General features: G+C 51.0%; 10 protein-coding genes across 10 annotated transcripts; 8 read left to right on the plus strand and 2 right to left on the minus strand.

The window, feature by feature from the left end:
- Positions 1 to 447: 447 nt before the first annotated feature.
- AKAW2_21178S (uncharacterized protein) lies at positions 448 to 780 on the plus strand (the record flags this gene model as incomplete). Its single annotated transcript, XM_041685973.1, has 1 exon — positions 448 to 780. One exon carries the CDS (start codon positions 448 to 450, stop codon positions 778 to 780), a length of 333 nt encoding a protein of 110 aa, XP_041540004.1.
- A 3,890-nt stretch (positions 781 to 4,670) lies between these two features.
- Positions 4,671 to 6,788, plus strand: AKAW2_21179S (protein phosphatase regulator GAC1; the record flags this gene model as incomplete). The annotated part of the gene is made up of 1 exon (XM_041685974.1): positions 4,671 to 6,788. The coding sequence occupies one exon, from the start codon at positions 4,671 to 4,673 to the stop codon at positions 6,786 to 6,788; it is 2,118 nt and encodes a 705-aa protein (XP_041540005.1).
- Positions 6,789 to 8,179: 1,391 nt separating this feature from the next.
- HHF1_1 (histone H4) lies at positions 8,180 to 8,735 on the plus strand (the record flags this gene model as incomplete). The annotated part of the gene is made up of 2 exons (XM_041685975.1): positions 8,180 to 8,189; positions 8,434 to 8,735. The coding sequence occupies 2 exons, from the start codon at positions 8,180 to 8,182 to the stop codon at positions 8,733 to 8,735; spliced, it is 312 nt and encodes a 103-aa protein (XP_041540006.1).
- An 851-nt stretch (positions 8,736 to 9,586) lies between these two features.
- Positions 9,587 to 11,057, plus strand: AKAW2_21181S (putative mitochondrial carrier protein; the record flags this gene model as incomplete). The annotated part of the gene is made up of 2 exons (XM_041685976.1): positions 9,587 to 9,622; positions 9,717 to 11,057. The coding sequence occupies 2 exons, from the start codon at positions 9,587 to 9,589 to the stop codon at positions 11,055 to 11,057; spliced, it is 1,377 nt and encodes a 458-aa protein (XP_041540007.1).
- A 300-nt stretch (positions 11,058 to 11,357) lies between these two features.
- AKAW2_21182S (SH3 domain protein) lies at positions 11,358 to 14,461 on the plus strand (the record flags this gene model as incomplete). The annotated part of the gene is made up of 2 exons (XM_041685977.1): positions 11,358 to 11,420; positions 11,678 to 14,461. The coding sequence occupies 2 exons, from the start codon at positions 11,358 to 11,360 to the stop codon at positions 14,459 to 14,461; spliced, it is 2,847 nt and encodes a 948-aa protein (XP_041540008.1).
- Positions 14,462 to 15,149: 688 nt separating this feature from the next.
- Positions 15,150 to 16,545, minus strand: AKAW2_21183A (uncharacterized protein; the record flags this gene model as incomplete). The annotated part of the gene is made up of 2 exons (XM_041685978.1): positions 15,150 to 16,462; positions 16,527 to 16,545. The coding sequence occupies 2 exons, from the start codon at positions 16,543 to 16,545 to the stop codon at positions 15,150 to 15,152; spliced, it is 1,332 nt and encodes a 443-aa protein (XP_041540009.1).
- Positions 16,546 to 17,146: 601 nt separating this feature from the next.
- CWC24 (U2-type spliceosomal complex subunit CWC24) lies at positions 17,147 to 18,546 on the plus strand (the record flags this gene model as incomplete). Its single annotated transcript, XM_041685980.1, has 4 exons — positions 17,147 to 17,194; positions 17,253 to 17,299; positions 17,414 to 18,022; positions 18,117 to 18,546. 4 exons carry the CDS (start codon positions 17,147 to 17,149, stop codon positions 18,544 to 18,546), a joined length of 1,134 nt encoding a protein of 377 aa, XP_041540010.1.
- A 1,422-nt stretch (positions 18,547 to 19,968) lies between these two features.
- Positions 19,969 to 20,409, plus strand: AKAW2_21185S (uncharacterized protein; the record flags this gene model as incomplete). Its single annotated transcript, XM_041685981.1, has 2 exons — positions 19,969 to 20,309; positions 20,370 to 20,409. The coding sequence occupies 2 exons, from the start codon at positions 19,969 to 19,971 to the stop codon at positions 20,407 to 20,409; spliced, it is 381 nt and encodes a 126-aa protein (XP_041540011.1).
- A 214-nt stretch (positions 20,410 to 20,623) lies between these two features.
- Positions 20,624 to 22,326, minus strand: AKAW2_21186A (FAD-dependent oxidoreductase; the record flags this gene model as incomplete). The annotated part of the gene is made up of 5 exons (XM_041685982.1): positions 20,624 to 20,933; positions 20,997 to 21,346; positions 21,430 to 21,493; positions 21,559 to 22,105; positions 22,167 to 22,326. 5 exons carry the CDS (start codon positions 22,324 to 22,326, stop codon positions 20,624 to 20,626), a joined length of 1,431 nt encoding a protein of 476 aa, XP_041540012.1.
- A 260-nt stretch (positions 22,327 to 22,586) lies between these two features.
- AKAW2_21187S (uncharacterized protein) lies at positions 22,587 to 24,542 on the plus strand (the record flags this gene model as incomplete). The annotated part of the gene is made up of 6 exons (XM_041685983.1): positions 22,587 to 22,681; positions 22,736 to 22,807; positions 22,866 to 23,279; positions 23,333 to 23,557; positions 23,605 to 23,882; positions 23,938 to 24,542. 6 exons carry the CDS (start codon positions 22,587 to 22,589, stop codon positions 24,540 to 24,542), a joined length of 1,689 nt encoding a protein of 562 aa, XP_041540013.1.
- Positions 24,543 to 25,032: the final 490 nt, after the last annotated feature.

Below are 25,032 nucleotides of genomic sequence, written 5' to 3' on the forward strand. Positions count from 1 at the left end.
GCCATGATAAGACCCAGATGGAAAGTGAGACAAGCGCTCGCTCGATGCTGGTCGTGCGAGCAGGGAGGAGGAGAAGGAGGAGCCCATAGGCCCGTGGCATCGAAGCGTCGCGGATTTCTACTAGATGAGACCTAGTAGTATCTAGACCAGAGGCTACCGCAGGCATAAGTCTCCGCGATGGGGGCGAGAACAGCAGCTTCAGAGCCAGTCATCGTCCGAATAGCCCTCTGTCAACGAATGCACCCTGAATTTAGCCACCGAATTATTCTCCCCCCTCGATGAAGAGATGAAAGGGGGGAGGGGGGGAGAGAAAGAGTGTCCAAGCATCGGACCGGGGTGGCTCTCTCCGACATAGGCCGTTACACAAGCGATGCAACACTCATCTGAAGATTCGATTAGAAACCGAAATTGCTCAATATCAAAGGGGGAGTGCATTATCAACTCCCGATGTCTATGCAAGCCCGTTGCACCAGGGCTGGGGATGATAAGGATACCTGCTGCTGTTTCTCCTCCCCTACATACAAACCCAAATCCATACAGAATTTTCCTAAGTCAGTTGAGAAATGGGTGGTGGATAATAATGTTAAGCGTCCATGCGCAGCGGCAGCCAAGAAATGCGACGTCGACCAGGTCACTAAAACTCCCGATGCTAGAAGCCAAGAGTTGCTGCGCACAGCCAACTTCCTTTCGAATTTTACTTCTTTGGAGAGGTCCATCAATTCCGTGTGCAGGATAGCGCGGACACTCGGTTGGCCAGATCAAGGCAGCGCTGCAGCATAAGTCTTTTAAATTCTCCCGTGGTCCGTGCAGACCTCCAGCATGACGACTGACCTGACAACACGATTCGATGGGAATGGGTAAGGAAGCGAAAAGGAAGGGGAGGGAGAGAAAAAAAGTATCAAGTGAGGTTCTCTCTCTCACACACTCTCACTCTCACTCAGGGAAAAGTATCTTTCTGATGTCATACTGGCAAGGTGCCTTGGAAATGGGTCGTTGGAGTAGCGCTAAGCGACCGAGCAGCTATCCATTCATATCCACTTCCCAACCCCGTCTCCGTATATTAGTATAGTCTAGTCTGGTACTAGTAGTAATCTGCCTCCGGTGTGGGTACCGCAAATACTAGCCGCTTCGGCCCTAGCCCCCGCGTCCCTCCAGAAAAGTAACAAAGACGGCGCCAATCTTCCATCAGCATATTATAAAAAATGACTTGTAGCAATTGTTAGCTTGGAAGTCGACCAATGTGGCTGGAAATTGGTCACTTTTCATCATATATCTGAGCATGGCAATGCAGACATCTTACAAATATGCATTTTTTGGGAGGACCCGCTCCGGTGAAAGGAAGAAGAAAAAAAAAAAGCAAAGAAACAGGAGACAGTCTAGAATGTCTAGTATGTCTAACCTCCAAAGTCTGAAAGGCGGAGAAGATGGTGATCGACCAACCCTCGTGCGAAGACCACAAGTGTGTCTCAAGAAAAGCAAGCAAAACATGGGATGTTGCAGGACAAGACAAGACAAGACAAGAGAGAAGAGATGTGAGTGTGTGTGTGTCTGAACGTGCGCGCACTGACAAAGCAAAGGGACAGGTCTGCATCCGCAACCCACCCTCTTCCCCCCTGGCGTTACGCTCTACTAATGTGCGTCCTATGTAGGTTGCGCATCAGTCAATAAGCCCGCTGGAATCTCAGGCGAGGTTATTATTATAATCGTACTAAATCAAACCCACTAGTCAACTAACGTAGGTTATAGGTTAATATATCCTCAGATTACTTTATGTCAGACATATTCAGTGGAGTTGGGTTGGTTTAGTAAATAGACCGACCGATCGCAACCACCCACAGATATGACTAACTGACAGAACTTGACTTCAGTACTAGCTGGATACTCACTAGCCTCCCCAACATTTCCGCCTCTAGACCGTCCAGGCCTCCTTAGTGAAAAACCACTTCCGGTCCCGTTGGTTGGGCGGTGGCAAATTTAGACTGGCGCTACGGAAGGGCCTGAAAGACTGGAAACATCCCGTAAGGTAGAAGAAATGGAGGGAAGAAAAAAAAAAACCAGAGAGATTGGATGAAGAAAAGAGGAAGAAGAGAGAGTGGGTGAGAGGGAGAAAGAAAGCTGGGGGTGGGGACCATGGTTGCCATACGTAAAACCGCACGGTCGGCCGTACCTAGACTCACTACTACTGACTAGTCGTCGACTTTTACTGCTGAACATGTTCGGTCGGGGACGGCTTCAGGACCAAACTTGGCTTATCGGTGAGATAACTACTTCCATGGAACAGATCAAGTCAACTAATCATCTCCTGATAAGAAAACAGATCCTCCGGAAAGGATCACCAGCGGCTACTTACGTAGTAGAGATGGGGTCTGTCTCAAGTTTTAAGATAGTATGAGGGAATGGCGGAGTGGAAAGGAAATAAAAAAGTCATGAAAAATAAAATTAAAATCAATGGTATCATAAAGGAGGTGATGGATTTGTATGGCGACATCAAGGGAAAAGACCAGAAGGATGCACGTATGCCTTGATCCTGGGCATTCCTAGTGAGCACGTACATCATACTAAAGTAGCACATACATCGTTACACACATACCGACAGAGACAAAGTGGACTGGAATACTCCGGACATGCAGCCTTGAAGATCACCTGGCCTCCACCTTGAGCCACATGTACTGTGGACTGATTAGGTGCTTTTCCATCATTCTATTCCATCTATAGCATGGGTCTGTGTCTTATCTATGTGGACACTATACAAAACAATCCATGGTTGTTCACCTGCGATGGTAGCATTCATTGATATTGATTGTCCTCTTTTTTTCTCTCCTCCATGAGGCCCAAGGAGAGAATATGATAGGAAGATAAGCAGCCAATGATGCCATCCGGGTCCAAGGTACCGGACGGACAAGAATGCGATCGGGGAGGCGAAAAAGCCGGGCAGGGTTTCAATTTTTCAACTCAGTCAATCAGACAACCACCACCCTCCATGATGGAACCAATTTACTACCAGATAGTTCGACATACGACACTTTCTACAGGCAGGACCGAGATATCGCTTTACCAAGGACCCACCGGGCCGGAACGCACTGACTGGCCGGCGAGGGATCGTCTCCAGTCCCAGACCGTTCGATCGCCTATTTTAAGTTGGTTAGTAGCGTCCCAGCACCCGTATTTACCGCTAATACCACCTCCGCCCGCCGCCATCATCATCCTCTCATTGCCCTCCGTCCTGTTCCGGGTACGGCGGCAACGCGGCAGGGAATCTTCTTCTTCTGCTTGTCTTTTTATTTTTGCTTTCCAACGGTCGTCATCACGAAACATTCCCCCCCTTTCCCATCCCTCCCTAACTGAACCATGAAAGACAAGAGAAATACAAGAGGGGGGTCAATCTCTGATAACAAAGTAAATAATTTAAAATACAGAATTAAATGAATAAATAGAGAAAAAGAAAGGAAATAAATGAAGGCGAACAGACCTCTTGCTCTTCACTAAACAGGTATTATTCATTTCACCTTCAGGGGAAAAGCAAGTAGAAAGTGACGGAGAGGGGAAATCCGAGCATGTTTCTTTGCCCCTCCCTGGCTGAAGGTTACCAACTTTACCAGGACGTACCGAATTTTCCTTGCCTTCGATCCCTCTTGACGTCCGAGCTCCCTTATCAATATCATTCCAGAGAGGTTCTTTTCCTTTGGGATTATTTTCATTTTTTCTTTTCCAACTTCCATGCTTATTTCTGTTTTGGATTTTTCTTTTTCTTCTTTTTTCCCTTTTTCAAATTAATTAATTTTTTTCTTTCTTTCTTTCCCCGTCAAGTGCGGCTTACCCTAATATTTTGCTCTCTTCTCCACTCCGTCACCTTCTCATATACTCCATTACCCATCCATCCATCGCCCATTTCTCTTTCGATTCACCACGAACTTCTTTGTATCTAATTCCTCTTCACTGTGCTGGAAACTACTCCCTGCTCGGCTGTTCGACACACTGCCCAGCTTCTTATTTGTCTTCTCTGTTCCTCCTATTCTTTTCTTTCATGTTTGTAGTTTTTTCCACGTTCAGTTCATACTAGATGTCGAGTCCGCAAGGTGAGTGTATTCGTCGAGTCGACCTCGTGCTTTTCTTTCGTGAATCCCTCTTATCGCATGGCTACTATTCTTCCCTCAACTGCCTCCAATGCAAATCACAGCGATGATTTGTGTGTTTGGGATCTTGATCGTTGCTCTCATCTGTGCCACTGCCCGGGATCTCTTGTCTCGTAACACCCTGTTGGCTGCATCCGCCCTCCGCCGCCGGCTTTGCCTCCAACGCTCCTTCTGATACCCTGGAACACCCTGACCCCCCAGTCACACCACTTTCCTCTTCTTCTTTTACCGACCGTCTGGCATGATTTGTAACATCGGCCCTCCATCTTCCCTTTTCTTGATATGATCGCCCATGTGGAGGCAATGCTGCTGCTGCTGCTCATCATCCTCGCCACTGTTTGATATCGCTTCCAGGCGCCGCCTCCACACTCTGGCTAACGTGGGGAAACTAGAATATATCAACAGACGCCGTTTCTCAGGACCAGAAGCCTTCTGTTCATAAAGACCTTTCCTGAAACGAGCTTCACCACCCTGTCGATCTTACTTTCCACCTCATTGCCCACTTGTGTGTCTGCTTACACAAGCACTCCCGGCCGGATGCCATACACTGCGCCGTTGAAGACGTCGCCTTCTGCGCAGCACATTGAACACTCTGAACTCACTCCACAATCCTGTCCTAGCTCTCCCACCGCTGTCGTCTCTCACCATCAACGCCAGCACCTGCCTCGCTCGTATTCTTCCACCTCATATGTGCGAAGGCACCGACGAAGCCCTTCAAGTAGCAAGGTCTTTGTCTTTCCAGAGCCCGAAGCTCATATCAAAGTGGATCATGTCAACGACCCTCATGCTAGTATTCGAACATCGCCGCCTCCCATAAGTGATGCTGTCATCCCTCCTGGGGCTCTGATCTCACCTCCTGAATCTGCCAACAATTCAAGTGATGAAGAGGTGTCATACCCATCCCAGGACGGGCTCCAGCTGAAGAAATTGGAGGCTGCTGTGAGGTCCATTGAGCAGAGACGAGTGTCCTCGCCGGAGAGACAGCTGTCGGAGGTGCAGTCCTCATCGAGCATGGCAGCCATTGCTGGTGGCCCTGTTCAACCTCCACGGCCGCCCCTCTCCAGAGAGGCCCGCAAGATATCCCACTCTCGATCGGTTACAGAAACCTCAATTGACCGTAGACAGGAGGAGGCTTTGACTAGCTCTCCGGAAGAAAGTGACAGAGATGACGAGCCCCCGGTCAGGCACCCTATGGTCCGCAAGAAGTCTGGGGAACTGGTGAGACCAGCTCTTCGCCCACCTTCGGCTCGGCGGCGCCCATCTAGCATGCCGGGGACTCCAACTTACGCAAAGGCGGTTCACTTCGACGCTCAGCTGGAACATATCCGTCATTTCCTGCAATTGGATAAGCCTCAAGCCGTAAGTGCAGACACATCGCCAGTGGAAGACTATGACGCAGCAGAGGAGTTTCCGTTCAAGAAGGGTCATCGGGACATGCCCGCTTTCGAATGGGAGCTTGGTCTGTCGAACTTTCCTAAAGACACCCCTTCTCGGGCCAAGCAACGCGTTCGACTGGAACGCTTGCACTTGTCTTCGGATAAAAATACCATGATCGGCGTCGTTGGGGTTGCCAACCTGGCTTTCCACAAGCACGTTGCTGCTCGGTTTACTCTCGATCATTGGAAGACTGTTTCTGAAGTCTCAGCCGAGTACAATGATGACCCCCGACGGAAGCCTACTCAGGATGGCTATGACAGGTTTGCTTTCAGCATCCGGCTGGATGACCAAGCAAATTTGGAGAGGAAAACCATGTTTGTGTGCATTCGCTACAATGTCGCTGGAGAGGAGTACTGGGACAACAACAACTCACAGAATTACCAAGTCAACTTTCGCAGAGTACAAAAAGAAATGCCCCAGGCCCGTGCTCCTCCCTCCGCACGTCCTCGTACGAATTTGCCTAGGAGCAGGAGCTTTGCTGGATCCAACAGTCGCCCTCACTCAATGCCGCCTTCATTTGATGCCTTGTCTGAGATGGACAAGTACATTTCGTTCGGCAACCCACCAACGAATGGCAAGAAGGAACATTTGGGTGATGACGATCCGCATGATGTTGAAATGGTGGCTCCGATACGTCGCGATAAGCAGAACCATCAGGTCTTTGGAAATCGTTACGATTTCGAAGCCTCCTTGTCGGCAGCCATGCGGACCAAACCTACTCATGATCGCACGACATTGACAGCTCGAGCAAAATCAAAATTCCCGTCGCATGGTAGTCACGGCCATTCGTCGGAACGGAAAGCAAGCCACAAGGAGGAGAACGCGCCTTTGCCTAGCAGAGGTAGCCAGCAACCAGGGCCCTCAGACCACCATAAACCCTCTACCATCGTTTCTGGCAAGCCGCATCGCGAGTCGTCGGTGTATAAAGAGTTGGTTGATAAATACTGCTTCTTCGGATCCGGATCGATGAATTACCCAAGTGGTGCAGTTGGTCCCGTCACGGGAAGTCCGGATTATGAAACCCGGACAGGGTCTAATAGCAGTTCCAGCTCGGTGTCTCCCTGCTCATCTCCTCCCATGGATGGGGTTTATGGTGGTGATTCTCGACACTCCCCTGCCGCTCCGTCGTCACCGAACCATATCGGATATCAATATCTTCAGCCTATGCAAAACAGTTTTATGAAGGATACGCAGACACCTGCTATCATCCAAGGATGAACGAAGATGCATAAGCGCTTTAGACCCCGCCGCCTACGAGATCACAACGCGAACGTCCTTTGCTTTCTACATGTCTCTGTGTCCCTCCGTCGATGGAAGACACGAAAATTTTTTTCTTTTCCCTCTTTCTCTTTTTACCCCAGTGGGGATAAGCTTTCTGAAGGCTATCAAGCATGACTTGAAACTCTTAAACGACAGTGCAGTTGTCAACCCGACCTGCTCACCTGGTGTCCATGAAGCCGCCTCGTTCCCATCTTCGACTCGACTTTTGTTGATGCGCCCGCCTAAGTATCTACGAGGATCCTTTGCGATGTATTATAAACCGCGGGATCTGACGTTATGCTGGGAGGTGCATTGTTTCCTACCTATACAACACAGGGGGGCTTTTTCCAATACATTGGGGCGCGGCTACGATTTTGCTACAGTAACGATTACGATTTGATGTCTTGTATCTTTCCTTTGCAGTTAATTTTGTCAGTTATTTGCCGGGGCTACCTTTACTGAGTGGATGGGATGCATGGTAGGTTCCTGCGCAGCATTTCCAGGGAAGCGAGGAGGCGAAGCAAGGAAAAGTGTTCGCATTGAAGTGGTCTAACGCATTTGCATCATTGTTTTTCATCTACTTCCGTCAATGATGAGCTTCTGTATGGTGTTCGGGGTATGAGTTATTCTGTTTTCTGTACCTTATGTTTTAATTCTTCTCTACGCTCATAATTTCTCCAAGTTTTGCTAAGGGTGGGTGGTGCATGGGTTCACATTTTTATCCGAATTGCTGTGCTCCAGGGAGGGTCCGTGAAGCGCATGTAGCTTGCTATCCAGATTATGCAATGGTACACAATACAACTGATTAGATTGCGAGAGATGCAAGTTTGCCACCGATGTAGAGAGTAGAATTGATGTATGTTGTACAGCGTATATGGTGAGGAAGTGACAACCGGCCGCCAAGTCTCACGTGACGGACCCGCCGCCTTACGGCCTGAGCCGCGCGGGCAGCAGCAGAAGTTGGTCCCCAGCGGGAACAGCGCCAACCCGCAACCCGCAAAATCACCACCTCGAAAGCGGTCGTTCATAACGCCCTTTTTCACCCTCGCGGCCCGCCAATCAGGCTTCTCCATTGCTTTTGACCCTTCCAGATCACCCTCTGGGGCTTAGTCATTCACTCCCAAGGGGCAAAGCAGCGAGATCACGCTCTCGCTTGCCGCCCGCACCGCGAAACCTATATAAACCGGTGGCTCCTCCTTCTCCGCCACCTTCTTTCGCTCTCTCTCGACTCTTTTCTTCCTCTCAGCGACCGGCCCGCAACGCGTCACGCCAAACCATCCACCACCCACCACCTTCCATCAATTTTCCATCTCATACTTCTTCCAATCAATTAATCTCATCTCAGCAATATGACTGGACGTAAGTATTTTATCTTCTTTTCTTGCTTCAGCTATTAGTTCCTCGTCGGTCCCTACTCTCGGGTTGGGATGGTGGTGATGATCTTGGATGATCTTGATGATGCACCCCTGGTAACACGTGACCGCGTACCTGTCACGCCCACGCGTCGTGTCCAAGATTTCATCTGATCTTCACTCCACCTCACATACCTAATTTCCTTAATCAAACAAAGCATCACTCAACATGTACTAACGCTCTCTCACAGGCGGAAAAGGAGGCAAGGGTCTCGGCAAGGGTGGCGCCAAGCGTCACCGTAAGATCTTGCGTGACAACATCCAGGGTATCACTAAGCCCGCTATCCGCCGTCTCGCTCGCCGTGGTGGTGTCAAGCGTATCTCCGCCATGATCTACGAAGAGACCCGTGGTGTCCTCAAGTCCTTCCTCGAGTCCGTCATCCGTGATGCCGTCACCTACACTGAGCACGCTAAGCGCAAGACCGTCACCTCCCTCGACGTTGTCTACGCCCTCAAGCGCCAGGGCCGCACCCTGTACGGTTTCGGTGGTTAAATTATCTTCAACCGACCGGAAGGGATTACTGCTCTGGTGTTTGTCGTCTCTCTGGTTCTGAACCTTCGACTGGATTGTGGACTAGACCGGCAGGATCCGCCGTACAATTCTGTTTCTGATTTCTGGGGGCTATTTCTTTTGACTCGTTACGGTATTGGGGTTTGGGATAACTGGGGTTCTTTTTACTACATTTGGAATGGATTATGTCCACGGGTTTGATACTCTTACAACTTGCTTATTTTCTTGTTAATGGGATCGGATGGATGGATTCGAAATCATTGTATCTAGACGGCCCTTCGAGGCTTGATGGACGAAATATCACGTGAATGATCGTTGATACTTATTTTTGCTGCTATTTGCTTTTCCAGCCGTAATATGTATATATAGCAGAGCCATCGTAACAGGAAAATCTTCCCCCTAGTCGAATTGTTCTGGAATCTGTAGGAAGAAAATCATTCCGATCACATGCACCCCCGCACAGGCCAGCTCCCACATGACGTAAGGCCCTAAAAGCATTCGGTAGCACAGTAAGAGAGAACTTACCTCGGTCGGCACAAGCAACCCATCACATCATATCATATATCACTGTACCTGCCTGCCTACTACCTACTAGTTAGTTATTTGGGTGATGTGCAAGACTGGGTGGTCTGATGCACACACGACATGCATCTTCTCACCAGCCATCCTGCGTTGATTGTCCTATCCGGTCAGCCACTTGACTAAATAACCGTCAATCTGCACATTCCTCGTAGATCATCTTCTCTCTCTCTCTCCCCCTCATTTCTCGTCTATCTTCTCTGAAACACAATCACTATCTACTTGGAGATTCCTTGGGGCCGAGTGGAATCAATATGTCGGAGTACAAGGTGGAGTATGATTCGGAGCTGGTAAGGTCATTGAATGATGTCATGAAAGATTCTTCTATTCTTCAGGGGGATGGACGGGATATGAAGAATGCTAACGAAAATATTGATATGAAAGGATTCCTTCCAGCTCTACCACCGCTACGAAGAACCCCAACCGAACCTCGACTGGAAGCGCGCCGCTCTCAGCGGGCCCGCACTTCCAGCGCTGGGCAATGCCGTCGCGGGAGCAGTCGGCTCCGCGCTCTCGAACGTCGCGACGTATCCGTTGAGTTTGATCGTTGCGCGATTGCAGACGCAGAAGGTGAGAAGGGGTACGGAGTCGGAGAAATCAGAGTTGGACGACGAATACACCAGCGTCCTCGATGCAGCACGCAAAATCTACGCCGAGGAAGGAATCGCCAGTTTCTACACGGGTCTAGCGCAGGATACGATAAAGTCCGTTGCGGATTCGTTTCTCTTCTTCCTTGCATACGAGTTCTTTCGTCAGCGGAGGATACGCGCTCGGTTTGGGAATACGCGCCGCAGCAAACATACTGTTTTACCGGTGCTGGATGAGTTAGCGGTGGGTGTTTTGGCGGGGGCGTTTGCCAAGCTGTTTACGACGCCGTTGGCGAATATTGTAGCGAGGAAGCAGACGGCTAAGGATGTTGGTGGTGGGAGTACGAGGGAGATTGCGGCGCGGATTAGGGCTGAGAAGGGGATACGGGGGTTCTGGTCGGGGTATTCGGCTTCGTTGATACTCACGCTGAATCCGTCGATTACGTTCTTTCTGAATGCTGTGTTGAAGTATGCGTTGTTGCCGAGGAGTCAGCGACAGAAGAGACCGTCTGCTGTGGCGACGTTCTTCTTGGCGGCCGTTAGCAAGTCGATTGCTTCGTCGGTGACTTATCCATTCTCGATGGCGAAGACGCGGGCGCAGGTTGCGGGGAGTCGAATTACGGTGGGAGCTGATGGGGAACAGAAGAAGGAGGATGAAGGGGTGTCGTTGATGCCGGCGATTGTTAGTAATGTGGCTGCAATTGCGCGCACTGAGGGTGTTGCTGCGCTTTACGCTGGACTACCTGGGGAGGTGCTCAAGGGGTTCTTTTCACATGGGTTTACGATGCTCGCGAAGGATGCGGTGTATTCGGCTATTGTGAAGAGTTATTATCTGCTGCTCATTGCGCTTCGGAGGTATCCCACCCCGGAGGAACTACTTCAAAGGGCTCGCGAACAGGCGGAGGAGTTTGCTGATGCTGCTCGTGAGGGTGCTCGTGATTTGGCCGAGAGGACACGGAGTGGCACGGAAGAAGCCCTGAGTCACCAGGCCGGGGGTGTGACGGTGGATATGACTTCCAGTGATTTGGCGGATTCAAACGAAACGGCGGAGATGGTGGGAGATTATGTCGAGGATGATGGTAGTGCGAAGAGTCTGTATCATTGGTTTTGGGAGAAGGAGGGATATGGCAAGGACTGAGTGAAGTAGCAGAGTAGTCGTGTATCTTGTTACATTATTTAGCGATAACTTACTTAGTGGTGTAGAATGTTTAACTAGTATGGGTAATGAGTGAACTTGGTTTCTTCAGTGGATCCGAGCCGCGATCGACCCGCGGGACGCCCGATCGATTGATTCGCTCTCCAACCACCGCCTGTTTACTCGCCCTGTCAATTACCTTTTACTCCTACTTACTCTTCTCTTCATCTCTTTCTCTTCCTTCCCTCCCTTTATGACATCCAACAAATCTATCCAACATCTCTTCTCCAACCAGCATACCCCATGTCGACCGACCCCCATCCCGGTCCCGGTCTAGGGGACCTGGAGAAAGAACTCACCTGCTCGGTAAGTAAATCCATCCATCATCCATCCAGAAAAGTAGTGTGGGGGAGGGAGAAGATGTGCGGAATGCGGTCTGCGACTCCCCCGCCCACGAAATATCTCACCGTCCCTTGCTTCGCCTTGATCGACTAGCGAAATAACTGGCCGGAAATTATTCCCAGTAGATGCTAGACAGACCAGAAGCAGCAAGACACATCCTCGGATTGTTTCTGTGCAGTTTATTAAAGTTCACCGGCTAACTCTCCCCCCTCCGACCCCAGATCTGCACGGATCTGCTCTACCAGCCTCTCACCCTCCTCGACTGCCTGCACACCTTCTGCGGCTCCTGTCTCAAAGAATGGTTCTCTGCACAAGCCTCCCGCGCCCGGTCGTCATCTTCCGTCCGCTTCACTTGTCCGTCCTGTCGCGCGGTGGTCCGTGAAACCCGCCCGAATGCTACCGTTACTACGTTACTGGATATGGTGCTGGCGGCGAGTCCCGACCGGGATAAGTCGGCGGAGGAGAAGGAGGAGATTGCGCAGAGATACAAACATGGTGATTCGGTGTTCCCTGTTTTGTCGTCGGCGGATCGGAGGAGTGATGTGTCGGATGAGGAGGATCGGAGGCTGTTGGAGGAGGTAAGGGAATTGAGTTTGCAGGAAAGTCGGGTTCGGTCGAGAAATGCTAGTGCTACTACTGGTCACCGGTCGAGGCCGTCGTCGCGGACTCGTCGCACGGAATCGAGTGCTGAGGTGGATGAGGCGCGACAACGACGACGTGAAGAGGAGCGTGCTGCGCGGCGACGGCAGGGGGAGACTGCTGCGGAGCGCAATAGACGCATAGAGCATCAGTCTAGTTTGCGGTCGTTGTTGAGTTTGTCGGATACGGAGACGATACAAGATCAGATTCTACGGCAGATTCTGGAGGAGGGGCTGTTGGATGATATCGACTTCGATAATCTGGGTCCGGCGCAGGAAGAGGAGCTTAGTGAGCGCATCGCTGATGCGTATCGTCGGAGGCATAGATTGCGCTCTCGCTCGCAGCAACGGTTGGAGGCGCGGGAGAGGAATCAGACGTCGTCACGGGCTCGGGCTCGCTCGCATTCTACGCAGAGACCACAGGAAAGTTCTACTACGCCAAACGAGACTAGCCGGAATCCTCCTGTGTCGAGACCGCATCTACTAGATCCGCTCGTGGCACGAAATGGGAACCCGGGTCATCAGAGGCGGTTGTCGGATCAGGGAAGCAGCCGTCGGCGAACGTCACCGGTGCCTGCGAATCCTGCTTCTTCGTCGGAGGTCACGCTGAGGCCTGCAGCGCGATCGTCTAGTGACGTGGTTACCGACCGTCCCCGGAATTCGCAGGCTGTCCGAGTCAGAACGGATTCGTCGCCGCGCTCTCGACGTGCCACGGCATCTGAGCAGAGCACACCGAATATCTGGGTGGAAGGAGCTAGAGAACGCGCCATCCGACGAGCTCCTGGTAGATTATCCATCGATTCACCACGGGTGGTTGCAGCTCCTGAGCAGAATACACACACCGGCTCCTGGCCAGCGAGTCCGGGGATGGTTGTGCCCGCGAGCAGTTCCTTGGTAGCAGAGGTGGGAGGGACAGGCAGATCAGAGGCGCGATCTCGACCATCTTCGTCTCGATCCAATGCGCCTCGCTCTGCGATCATGTTCAGCGAACCGTCTATTTCATGCGACCGATGTGGCAAGGAGAAGCTACAATATGATTTACACAAGAAATGTCCCAAATGCAATGGTGGCGAATACCACCTGTGCTTGAGATGCTATCGCACCGGCGAAGGGTGTCTCGAATGGGCAGGCTTCGCCAAATCCGCAGAAGCGGACTTTGAACGTATCATCGCTTCTTCAAGTGGCCATCCCTCGCCACTTCGCAGCAGCTCCCAGCAGCACATCCTACAGTCGTGCAAGTACCGTCGGGCACCAGACATAGCCTACCGACCCGACCGAGACGGACGAGTTATGACCACCGACGACCCAGCCCAAAGACTTACAACCGGCTTCTTCTGCGATAACTGCCAATCCCCAGCGAACGACTGTTACTGGAAGTGCGACCAATGCAACGAAGGCGACTGGGGCTTCTGCAACCGCTGCGTGAACCAAGGACGATGCTGCACCCATGCCCTCCTCCCCATCTGCCGCATACCACCCGACAGCAACTCAACTCCAACCGCAACCGCAACCGCAACTGACAACACGCCCTCCCCATCACTCGAAACCTACAAGATCCTCTCCATCGCAACAAATTGCGACATCTGCACGCACCCCATCCCCGACTCCACCCCGCGCTTCCACTGCCTCCAATGCAACAACGGCGACTACGACATCTGCACCAACTGCTACCTCCGTCTCGTGGCCATCGGCAAAATCCGTAAAGAGAACGGCCACAACGGCTGGCGCCGCTGCCTGAAAGGCCACCGCATGGCGGTGATCGGCTTCGAAGACCACGAAGAAGGCCAACGCCGCGTCATCCTCCGCGATCTCGTAGGCGGCCGTGCCCTCAACGACGACCACCTCATCCAGCCCTCCTCTCCAACCGCCTCTCCAATTACCACCAACTCCACTTCCAACTCCACCATCGCCTCCCCCGAAGTCGGCTCCGGCGACTGGAGCTGGAAAGAGGGCTCTGAGCGCCGCAAAAAGGCCTCTCGGATCAGACCTTGGACCATCGGTGATCGTGATCGTGATCGTGACCGCTCCTCAGAACCAAGCACACCCACCATCCCCACCTCTTCCCCATTCACTATATCCAGCCCAGCTATATCCTCACAAATCTCATCCCCCACCACCACTACCAACAATACGATGAACACGACCGGCACCCGCCGCTACCCACCCGACGGCGGCGTCGGCTTAGTCGTCCATGCCCTGTGGTCATGGTACCCCGAAGACGGAGTCAAAGACGAACTGATGTTCCCGCGCGGAGCGGAAATCACCGAAGCAGAGAATATCAATGATGATTGGTATTGGGGGTGTTATGCGGGATTGACGGGGTTGTTTCCGGGGGCGCATGTGTTTGTTGCGGGGGAGGTGGTTTGATTGATTGATGATTATGATTATGATGGTGGCAGTTCCGGTTTAGTTTATGCTGTTGATTGATTTTTGTCTTTTTTTTTTTTTTTTTTTTTTTTTTTTTTTTTTCCTTTTGCTGCGTGATTTGTTACGGTTTCACTGACTGATGATGATGATATGTTTTCATGACTTATGTTTTGTATGTAGTATATGTTGTTGTTGTTACCCTACTTATGATCAATGAATGAATGAATGAACGAATAGCTCAATGCTTGAGGTTTGTCTATGAGCTGGTAAATGTGCTTCTATGTATGCTCTGAGTAGATGCATTGGCTTGGACGTATGTATCTATCTGTTTTATCTGGGAGGTTTGTGTTTGGCATATTACTCATTTTCTTCCATCTTTCCTGTTTGAATTCTTGAATACAGATCTAATATGAGGATTGATGATAGGGTAGATTCACAGATTGGAAACAATCTTGATGGTCTCATTGATCGAAAGAACTAGCTAGATAGAATTAACCCGCGTTGATGATAATCATCGCAATTCAGTCAACTAAATAAAGGCAATGAAAAATAGCCATCCAGCCCAGTCTATCATCGCCCATAAGGATAATGCAGAAACAGACCCAGCCGCACCATACCATACCCTGCCCAGTCGTAAGTCATGGCTGTTTTCGTCGAGTAAACATTAAGAAAGCGATAGCACGTACGGCTACTGCAATAAAGCAACCATCAATCGCTGGTAATCACCGCTGGTCTCCCTCCTGACCCGCTCGATAAGGTCTTTCTGGAACCGATGGCGATATGCCCGTTTCACCTGGTCCAGATGCCCAGGTGCCCAGTGCAGGCGGACCACTCTTGTCACCAATTTCTCGTCCTTGGTTCCCATTCCCTTCATGCAGTCTTCGAGCTGCTCAGCGTCGTGCATGGCCGGATCCAATGCAGCCCCGAGCATATGCAGCAGTGCATCCTTCATGTGCCCGGAAAACTCTTTCTCGATGTGCTTGGTCAACTGAATGTTGTAACGGGTATAGAATGCATGATTGAGCGCACGGAGCTCGTTATCCGAGGCCCTGGCTATGATACCACATACTTCATCAACGTTGTTGACCATTCGCGCCGCCGTTGCTTGGTGAAGGGACTTGGCTTCGGCTTCGATGAGTTGCGGGTCTAATGGGGCTGATTCCTCGTGTCGAGTGGCGCGAAGTACCAGGGTAAACAAGTTCCGGGTCTTGAATGACAAGTCACCTTCGACGTCCTTTTCGAGAGCGCGGTGGTATGTCTGGTGATAAGCGGCCTTTATGGCGTTCATATCAGCATTAGACCGGGATAGAAGGATGTCGTTGAGAAGCCATTCCTTCGTCCCAATGCCTTCGACAGCTTCCCTGGCGCAGGCCACATCGTACTGCAACGGGCCATCAATGATAGCGAGGAGACCCCGACGAAAGTAGCCGCTTGTCTCGCCTTTGACATCCTTGTAGAGATCTCGACGGACGTGGTGTGTGTAGGTGGATCGTACGGCGGCCATTTGGAGAGGGTCTAGCTTGGCGAGGACCTGAATCAGAGTCTTCTCGTCTGTCCCGAAGCCTTTCATTGCGCGACGGAGCTGATCGGCTTGGGGTCGGAAGTCTCCGTTTGCTTGCTGACCTCGAACGTAGCCCAATGATGGCACGGACGCAAGCGGGGGATAAGATTGAGGGTGTGGCGGCAAGGGAGGTGCCACACCGAACGATCCATGAGGCATGCCTTGTGGAGGCCCATGAGGAGCGCCCTGTGGAGGAGGCAAGCCTTGCGAATATCCTTGGGGACCCCCGTGGTACATCTCTGGTCGACCTGGAGGAGCACCCTGTGGAGTATGAGGATATGGAGGCTGATTAGGATGTGGAGCGCCGTAGGGAGGGTAGCCAGGCTGGTTCGGATAAGGTGGAGAAGCCATGTGGTGCTGGTTCTGAGGAGGAAATGGTGATGGGTTCTGTTGTTGACCGTAGCCCTGCGGCGGGCCAGTGAATTGAGGATATGGAGGGCCTGTGATGAAGCGCTTGATCAGCATGATGCAGGAACGCGGGGACAATTGTGGGGCATCACATACGGCTTTGATGGGGATACATGATGGTATAGGAATAGAGGAGAATCTATCTGTTATTAAGAAGAAAGAGGAAGCTTCAGGGAGAGAAGAGGGCCAGGGTATTTATTCCGCGAACAGAGGCGGAGCGAAGTCATGATGAGCACCGCCTCTTTGGAAGATCCCCAGTTTGGGAAGGAACCGTGGGATCGGAAGAGTTTAGCAGGATCCACCAAGTCATCTCAAGCAGGCAGGGACTACCCTGGTTTGATATGGGCTACTCATACTGGACTGAGTGCTATGGTCGGGCAGGTGGCAGTAACATCGATTTACCTTGGTTGTGCTCGATTGGTCCAGTGGTTAAGGCTACAACCCACGGGATCCTCGGTTCGATCCCGCGATCGAGCAAAACCTTTTAATATGGCTGCCGTTTTGGTCCTTATACTTTTTCTCATTCTGCTTGACTGTCATTGAGAACAGGGTCATGATGATCGCAGTCAATTAGGCAACTGTCATAAGCATTCCCTCGGAGAAACTTGCTGTCATCTGCAGTTCCAATCAACCGGCGTTCGTCAAGTTTATGCTGGAAACACCACCAGTTCGGTGGCACCTGCCGTGGCGCAGCACAAGGCTGACGCATCTGCGCCATGACGCCGCACACAAACTCTGCTGAAGGCGCTCACCAGGCAAACCCTGTATTAGCGGGATTTGGTCATCGGTGTACATCCATATTGTAGAAGTTAACTTACTTAGGAAGTTTCGCGCGTCTTCGATGATGACATCAGCAGATCTATAATCACGTGAGGAACAACTCTATCTTATCATCACATGATCAGGGCGCATCAACGTTTATCGCGTCCTTGATGTCCTTGGTCATTTCTCGTCTCGCATCAACTCACAGATCCCCGTCGCAGACCCGTCGCTCATATCGCAATGGCTGAGACAGCAAACGAGACAGCCGCAGCTGCGGCTGCAGACCCTCAACCCCCGGTTGTCACTTTCAAAAAGCGTGGCGCAAAGGCCAGTCAGAACATCCGCAAAAGACCTGCACCGCCTCCCGTATCGCAAGACGACGATTCTTCCGACTTTTCCTCCTCTGAAGATGAATCGGGTCACAGGATAAAGCGCAGAAAGAACAAGGGTGCTGGGATAGTTTCTGCTTCATCCGCCACAACCAAGCCTGTCGATCGGGAACCTGCGACCACCGCCACCGGTGATGGCAAAGTCCAGCTCGCGGATACAAACGACGCCACAAAGCATGTCGACTGGTTCGACGAGGATTCTAAGGATGCGCGTTCGTCTAAAACTCAAGCTACTTCGAGTGAGCCGCAGATGCCGGATGGCACATATAAGGGACTGGCGAACCAGACATCATTCATCAAGAAGAATCCGAATGCGCCAAACAGATCATTTGGACCGATCAAGGCGGCGACGAATATCCGTACCATAACGGTGACAGATTATTCTCCAGATGTGTGCAAGGATTACAAGCAGACTGGATTCTGTGGTTTCGGTGATAATTGGTAAGTGTCTTCCTTTACCCTCGACAGACATATTTGCCACTGGATAGGGGGGTACCCTCCCTGTTTGAAACATACGCTAACCATTCTTGTATAGTAAATTCCTCCACGATCGAAGCGACTACAAACAAGGATGGGAACTTGATCGAGAGTGGGAGACCGTCACCAAGGGCAAACAATTGAAGGGAACCGTGGTCGCGAGTGCCGACCGGACAACGACGGAGAACAAGGACGATGATGAAGAGGCTATGCTGGAAGACATTCCATTTGCTTGTTTCATCTGCAAAGGACCATACAGGGAGCCTATTGTCACGAAATGTGGCCACTACTTCTGCGAGCAGTGTGCTTTGCAACGGTACAGGAAGGATCCAAGCTGTGCAGCCTGTGGATCCGCCACGAATGGATTATTCAGTACGGCTAAGAGATTGAAGAAGCTGCTAGAGAGGAAGAGGGAACTTGCGGCGAAGAGGAGACAGGAGGCTATTGAAGCCGGTGAAGAAGTGAGCGACGAGGAAGACGAAGAATAAGATGCATGTACATAGATATCAATTGTTCCGGATCTAAGGAATGTTAGCAGGACGCTCTGAGAGCTCCTTATCACTGACAGACGCCTTCTGCATATTATCGAATTAATTTTTTTGGAGACATTATGCTCGGCGTTAAGACTCGTTAGATTGTAGCTTAACACTCAGAGTTTAATGCACGGGTAGTCTTGGTAGACCCGTTCACAGGGGTTGCTCCTCCCCCTTAACCAGTACCGTAAACTCCTGCCAAACTTCACTAGAAAAATCCGACAAACACATTGCCTCGTGTTTGAGACGAAGCCAAACGGATAAAACTATACCCGGAAGCTTTCAAACTCCTGCTACTCGGTACCATTGATATGTTCAGCCCAGCAATGTGGCTATCTTTGTGGGTTGACACCTGCATGTATGGGGAACAGATAAGCAACACGTCAGCGAGCTGTCTCCCCAAACGATGATGTGGCTTAGCCTCTAGCATGTCTTCTCGAACAACAGTAGAATAAACTGATTATGTACATCAACCTTCCCAAGGCTGAGGCGATAGTGGGGGGGCCATACGTATGCTTTGATCCACTCCGAGGCGCTAATTGTGCCCTAAACGCTCTTATGGGGAACGTCGACTGAACCCGACGTGTGGCCACTTCTTGCTTCGGAAACCGGAATGATATCAGGCATGAGTAATTGAGAGTTAATCTCGGATAGGGTGGACTGAAAGATGTATTCTAAATCATGACCATTTGTCCAGTTTAGTGATCAACTTCATCCAGAGTCAAATGAGCAGGCCCTTCCACAGCGCGGCTTGTCAGGAACCAATGTACCAAAAATATGGAGACTACGAACCCTAAACTTGGTATTAGACGCCCCCCCTTCGTCTCAATAATATTCCCCAGTCTAACCCATGGATTCGACTTGTTTGACAGCCCCTGATAGGCAACATTGTTTACATTTCTCTCCCCCTAATAATTTGAATCATAGGGACACAATGACAAACGCGGAGGAGAACGGAAGAGTTGGTTGAACGTAGAACCGCCGTCTCATACCCATAGTAGTATTTAGTTAGCAACCCAGCCACATAAGAGCCCCATACACACTCAACGATATCATCCATGCTATGATTACCACGGAGAATTCACCGTCCCACATCTGCTTAAAGAAAGGCGTTGCCTACTGTGGCCCCTCTCTCTCCACTCCGCCGCCCAAGCCTCAAGCAACGTGGTTATTTAAGACCTTAACAACCTTCTTCATCCTGAGACAGCATTCACATCCATCCTCACAACCTGTTCACAATGGGACTTTTCTCACACCATCACCACCATAACCCCCCTCCTCCTCCCGGTCCTCAGGGCCCCCCTCCGGGCCCCGGGCCCTGGGACCGTCCTGGTGGCCCACCACCACCACCACCTGGCCCTCCCGGCCCTCCTCCCCATGATCCCAGAGACCCCTGGGCTCGTCCTCCTCCTCCCGGCCCTCCTGGCCCCCATGGTCCTCCTCCTGATCAAAGAGACCCCTGGGGTGGTCCCGGTGGTCCTCCCGGCCCTCCTCCTCCTCCGGGACCGAGAGATCCCTGGGACCGTCCTGGCGGCCCTCCTGGCCCCAGAGACCCTTGGGACCGCCCCGGTGGTCACCCAGGACCTCCTCCTCCGGGTCCTAGGGATCCCTGGGATCGCCCTGGTGGCCCTCATGGTGGCCCCCCTCCTCCTGGGCCCCCCGGGCCTTGGGACCGTCCTGGTCCTCCTGGTCCTCCTCCCCCTCCGGGACCTCCTGAGGTATGTTAGATATGGCACATGCCGATTTCTTTCTTGCTCTTATGCTAACGATGTGGGTAGTACCGCCGGTGGTAAACTATCATTTGTGTCGGTTTGTTAGGAAGTGGTAGCTTTTTAACTGTATATAGTATGTTGTGTTTTGGCTGAGAGCCGTATATGATTCCCAATTGTATTTGTTCTATATTCGTCGTTAGGGTGGTTCTTGTACAGATTATAAATCCAGTTAAGGCATCTTTAATATAGGTAGCACATACTACATGTAAACTCAAGAATATAGAAAGCAAGTCAAACACATTGGTAACATTGGTAATGATTTACTCCCACTCCCCATCCAACTCAATCTCCTCTCCCCTCTCCTGTATCTCCAACATCTCATCAATTGTCCAGTCCCGATACACATGACCACGGGGTATATTTGTATCCTGGAACGGTGTGCCCCGCTGCAAATGATCCAGTACCTTGTAGTAGTTCTCCTCGGCATATGTCTCCGGCTCATGACCCCAGATCCACTCCGCTGTTAGATACTGGAGCCCCTTTGGTGTGAAGTTGTCTTTCTTGGGTTTTTCGGAGTAGCTTTTGAGATTGATGAGGCCTAGCTTTTGGAGACAGGAGACTCGGATGAAGCTGGTGGATTAGATTAATTGTTAGTAAGAAGTGGTTCACTGAGTGGGGTAGCAATGGATATACCGTAGCCGATTATGAATCCTCAACGCCCACGGAACCTGCTCTGTTCCTCCTGCCATTCGTAAGCATGTAGCTAGCGAGACAGCATCTTCTATCCCCTGTGTTGCGCCGTTGCCTGACGCTGGGATGTAGGTGTGTGCGGCGTCCCCGATCTGTACGATACGGCCTGCTGGCGATACCCAGGTGGGTTGGGGATCTCTCCACATAACACGGAAGTGAAGAAGTCTGTCTTTGGGCGTGAGACGGATCAGCCTATCTGCTACTTCTGGCCAGTCTGGGATAGTTGAGGTTATTTTGAGGACGTCTTCGGGGTCGGATTGGTGGGACCAGGATTCGGTGGCGCTTTCGTAGTCCTAAAATTATTTGCGGTGTTAGATCTAAAGGGCAGAAATACTATATTGGTGTGTTGTTAGGGCAAAATGTCTGCTTAACTCACTTTGTGCGATAAAGTCCAGGACATAGTATCGGATGTCCTGATGACGAGGAAATGGTAGTGCTCGCTTTTTTACAATCAGTTTGAATTATTCATAACGGCGATGAATATCTTGTGGAGGCATAGTCATACCCAGCCCAGAATTCAATCGGTCCTTCTTTTTCACCTACGAGCGGAAATCGCTCTCGAACCATCGGATCATTCATGGCTATCTCGACCGGAAAGGCTGTCCGATAAAGAGCCTGTCCGGTTGGTCGTGCCCGAATCTCCTGCCCCAGTGTCACTTTGGTCGAATGACTTCTCAAACCATCGGCAGCAATGACGACGTCTGCTTCTAGCCGTTCGCTATTCGCCAGTATTATACCTGCACGCCCAGTATGACTTATCTCGAAATATTCCACCGCTCTGCAGCCATATTCGACGCTGATACCGATGGCGTAGAGCTGCCTGAGAAGCATGCCGTGAAGTTGGGGTCTCCAATGGCGGGTGATTTGCCCTGGTACCTTTTTGGAACCCTTGTCCTTCCTGTATTCAACATGATTCGGCTCTGTTACACGATGACCACTCAAAGTGTAGAAGGCAAGATGAGGTACGAATGCAATCTTTTCGTTCTCTTCGGCTAGTTTGGGCCAATGTTTGAATGCGCGTGTTGCACTGGGGCCGATTGTGAACGAGTCACCTGGTAGGTTTGTTAGCTGCGATGTGTTCATTTGTGTCGGTCAGTACGATGGCTGGCTTGCCTGTAGTGACTTCTTCGGGAGATCGTTCGACGATACGAACATCGTGTCCATTGCGCCAACATTCGAGAGCAGCCATTAGTCCTGCGACCCCGGCCCCGACTATCAGGACTGATATGCCGGTTTCTGGGTAGCGTTGGGTGCAGTCGTCTGTCACGGTCATTATGTTGTTGGAATGGAGTCTTCGAGAATGTTGAATATGTTCTTCTTGGTTAACGAAAAAGAAAAGGGCGTCCAATCTCCATTTATACCTTGAAATATTGCGGGCAAAGTTTATTGTATCTGGCATCTATACAATCGGTGCTAAAGAATGCCGACACGGACGCGGGATGCCGCTTATGCCGATCGGCACCACCACCATCTCACTCCCTGCACATCTCCAACTCACAACCATGCCTCCATTCTGTCCCGTTCCCGACCGACATGTCCACTCCTGACGCTCGACATCTTAAGGCCTGCAGACCCTGTTCCAAAGCCAAGGTCCGCTGCGACCCCGGTCCGACCGATGCTTGCCAAAGGTAGAGACGGACGAGGCCACCCGACCAAAGGATAAGCACTAACGACGGAGCCAGATGTCATCGTTTGGGGAAAGAGTGTACCAGGCAGGCTTCGAAGCCGCACACGGGAAAGCGGCATAATGTGTCGTATGTGTTTGCACGTGCGCTTGAAATAATACTAATGGCTACTGACTAGTCCGTACAGTAGTGACGTCGGTCGACTAGAGAAGAAGCTCGATAATGTGACTTCACTGCTCACAGCCTCGCAACGGTACATAGAAAGCATCGGTGGCAGCAATGCCAGTCCATTTTCTGCCACGGACCATTCTCTGGTCATTCCTCCTGTACTGGATGAGGATGTGGAAAAAATGCTTGCAGACTTCAATGAGCGTATCACAAAGTTCCTTCCGTTTGTGGTACGCTCGCCTCGTATAGGTCTGGACGACTTACGCACCATCAAGCCATTTCTAAACTTGGTTATTCCGGCGGTTGTTTGCCAAGATGGATCTGCACAGGTGGCTCATTCAATCAAAGCCAGAGATTACTGGATGGAGCATATGCTAGCTAACGGGGAGCATAGCTTGGATCTACTTCAAGGATTCCTTGCGTACCTTGGCTGGTGAGAGCACCTACATGCAGCGTCTGATATCCAACCCTCTCACACATTATCAGGACACAGACCATGGTGCCTGCGCCGCGTGCGACGATGATCAACAATTATCTCCATATTCTGGAGGCGCAGGTGATTAACCTCGACTTTCATCGGGAAAATAAGTTGTGTACTCCGGGCACGGTATTCTCCTACCTCCGGGTCTTTAAATATGATGAACGCATGCGCAATTCCCGCACCTTAGAGGAGCTGAGAGCTTACCTTGGATGCTACTACGTGGTCAATATGTGAGCCACAGCATCAATACAGCCTCATTCAACGCTAACAGTAATAGGTTATCACTATGCCTGGGAGAAAAGGAACCCATGGAATACACAACATACACAGACGACTGCTGCCGCAGAATCCAAGAAGCAGCTGAATGTGAAACCGACCAGTACCTCCTGCAGCTAGTTCGCATAGCCCACATGGGCGAGAAAATATATCGCGCCGTCCAGTACCACGAAAAGGACACCCCTACCGGCCTAGCACCCAAAGCCATGGCAATACGCTGGTTACAGAAGGAAATCCAGCAACTCAAAGATTCATATTCAGGCGAATTCACTCAATCTCGTACGTCCCCCAACTAACCTAACCCAACCCTCCCCGGACCTAACAAACACCACAGTAATCCTCAACATGCACTACCACACCCTTGAGATGCTCCTGTACCGCATAGCTCTAGAGCGCGACTTCGAAGACACAACCTTCAACAACTACCCTATCACCCAAATCGACATTCTCTGCGCTTGCCTCAACGCCGCACGATCCCTATTCGACGCCCTCCTCTCCATCCCACCCATCCTCTACCTCCAACTCCCATACACCTGCTGGACGCAAGTCGGCCACGGCCTCGCCATCCTGTCTCGACTACTCGTCCACAACGACCCCACAGGCTGCTGGGACCGAGAGTGGGCCCGGCAGACAATAAGCTTCGAAGACACAGTCGACACGTTCTCTCTGAAAGTCGACGAAATTGTTGCGCAGGCGACGGCTGAGAATCTCTATGTTCCGCCTATATTCACGCATATTAAAGCTAGGACGGTCATGTGGAAGGAGGCGCATCAGGCGCGCTGCGCTACTATGGATAAGTGGAGGTGGAATCAAGAGCAGGTCCAGATGGCGGCGTCGTCTACAAGTGGGCCTGGCGCTGTTGTGGATGGAGTGGTGCCTGATGTTAGTATGGAGGATTTGTTGGCTATGGGGCCGATTTGGAACTTGTTTAGTTTGTAGTTTGAGTAAATGGGTGTTCCCTTGTGTTGATGCCTATTACATTATCACTTGTTCTCTCTGTGTGAGTCATATGCGTGCTTGTGAGACTGCATAGGCTGGGCTATGTAACACGGTAAGTACCTATTCTAGCCCAGTTGGATGCTGTCATTCACTTGTAATGATCCAAGTGAGTCATAGATTAGATTAACTCGGCAGTTCACGTCGACGCGTCTCCGGCGCATACAGCTATTGGCTGGCCCCTCAAGAGTGGATTTTCGCGATTGTTTGACATCTCGGTCAACTCTGGGCTTTCATTGGTTATGGATGGTTGTGTGGTCTAGATTGCGCTGTTTATGCGTCACTGTTTGTGGGGTTACCAGGTCGTTGTGTCACCAAGATAAGATGGGATAAGAAGAGATCAGATCAGATATGGTACGGTTGATGTGATGATGTATGCAATGAACATTAATCAGGAGCTAATAAGGGTCAAACAATCATAACCAAAATATAT

The sequence above is a fragment of the Aspergillus luchuensis genome, chromosome 2 (assembly GCF_016861625.1).
Source record: "Aspergillus luchuensis IFO 4308 DNA, chromosome 2, nearly complete sequence".
Classification (NCBI taxonomy): Eukaryota; Fungi; Ascomycota; class Eurotiomycetes; order Eurotiales; family Aspergillaceae; genus Aspergillus; species Aspergillus luchuensis.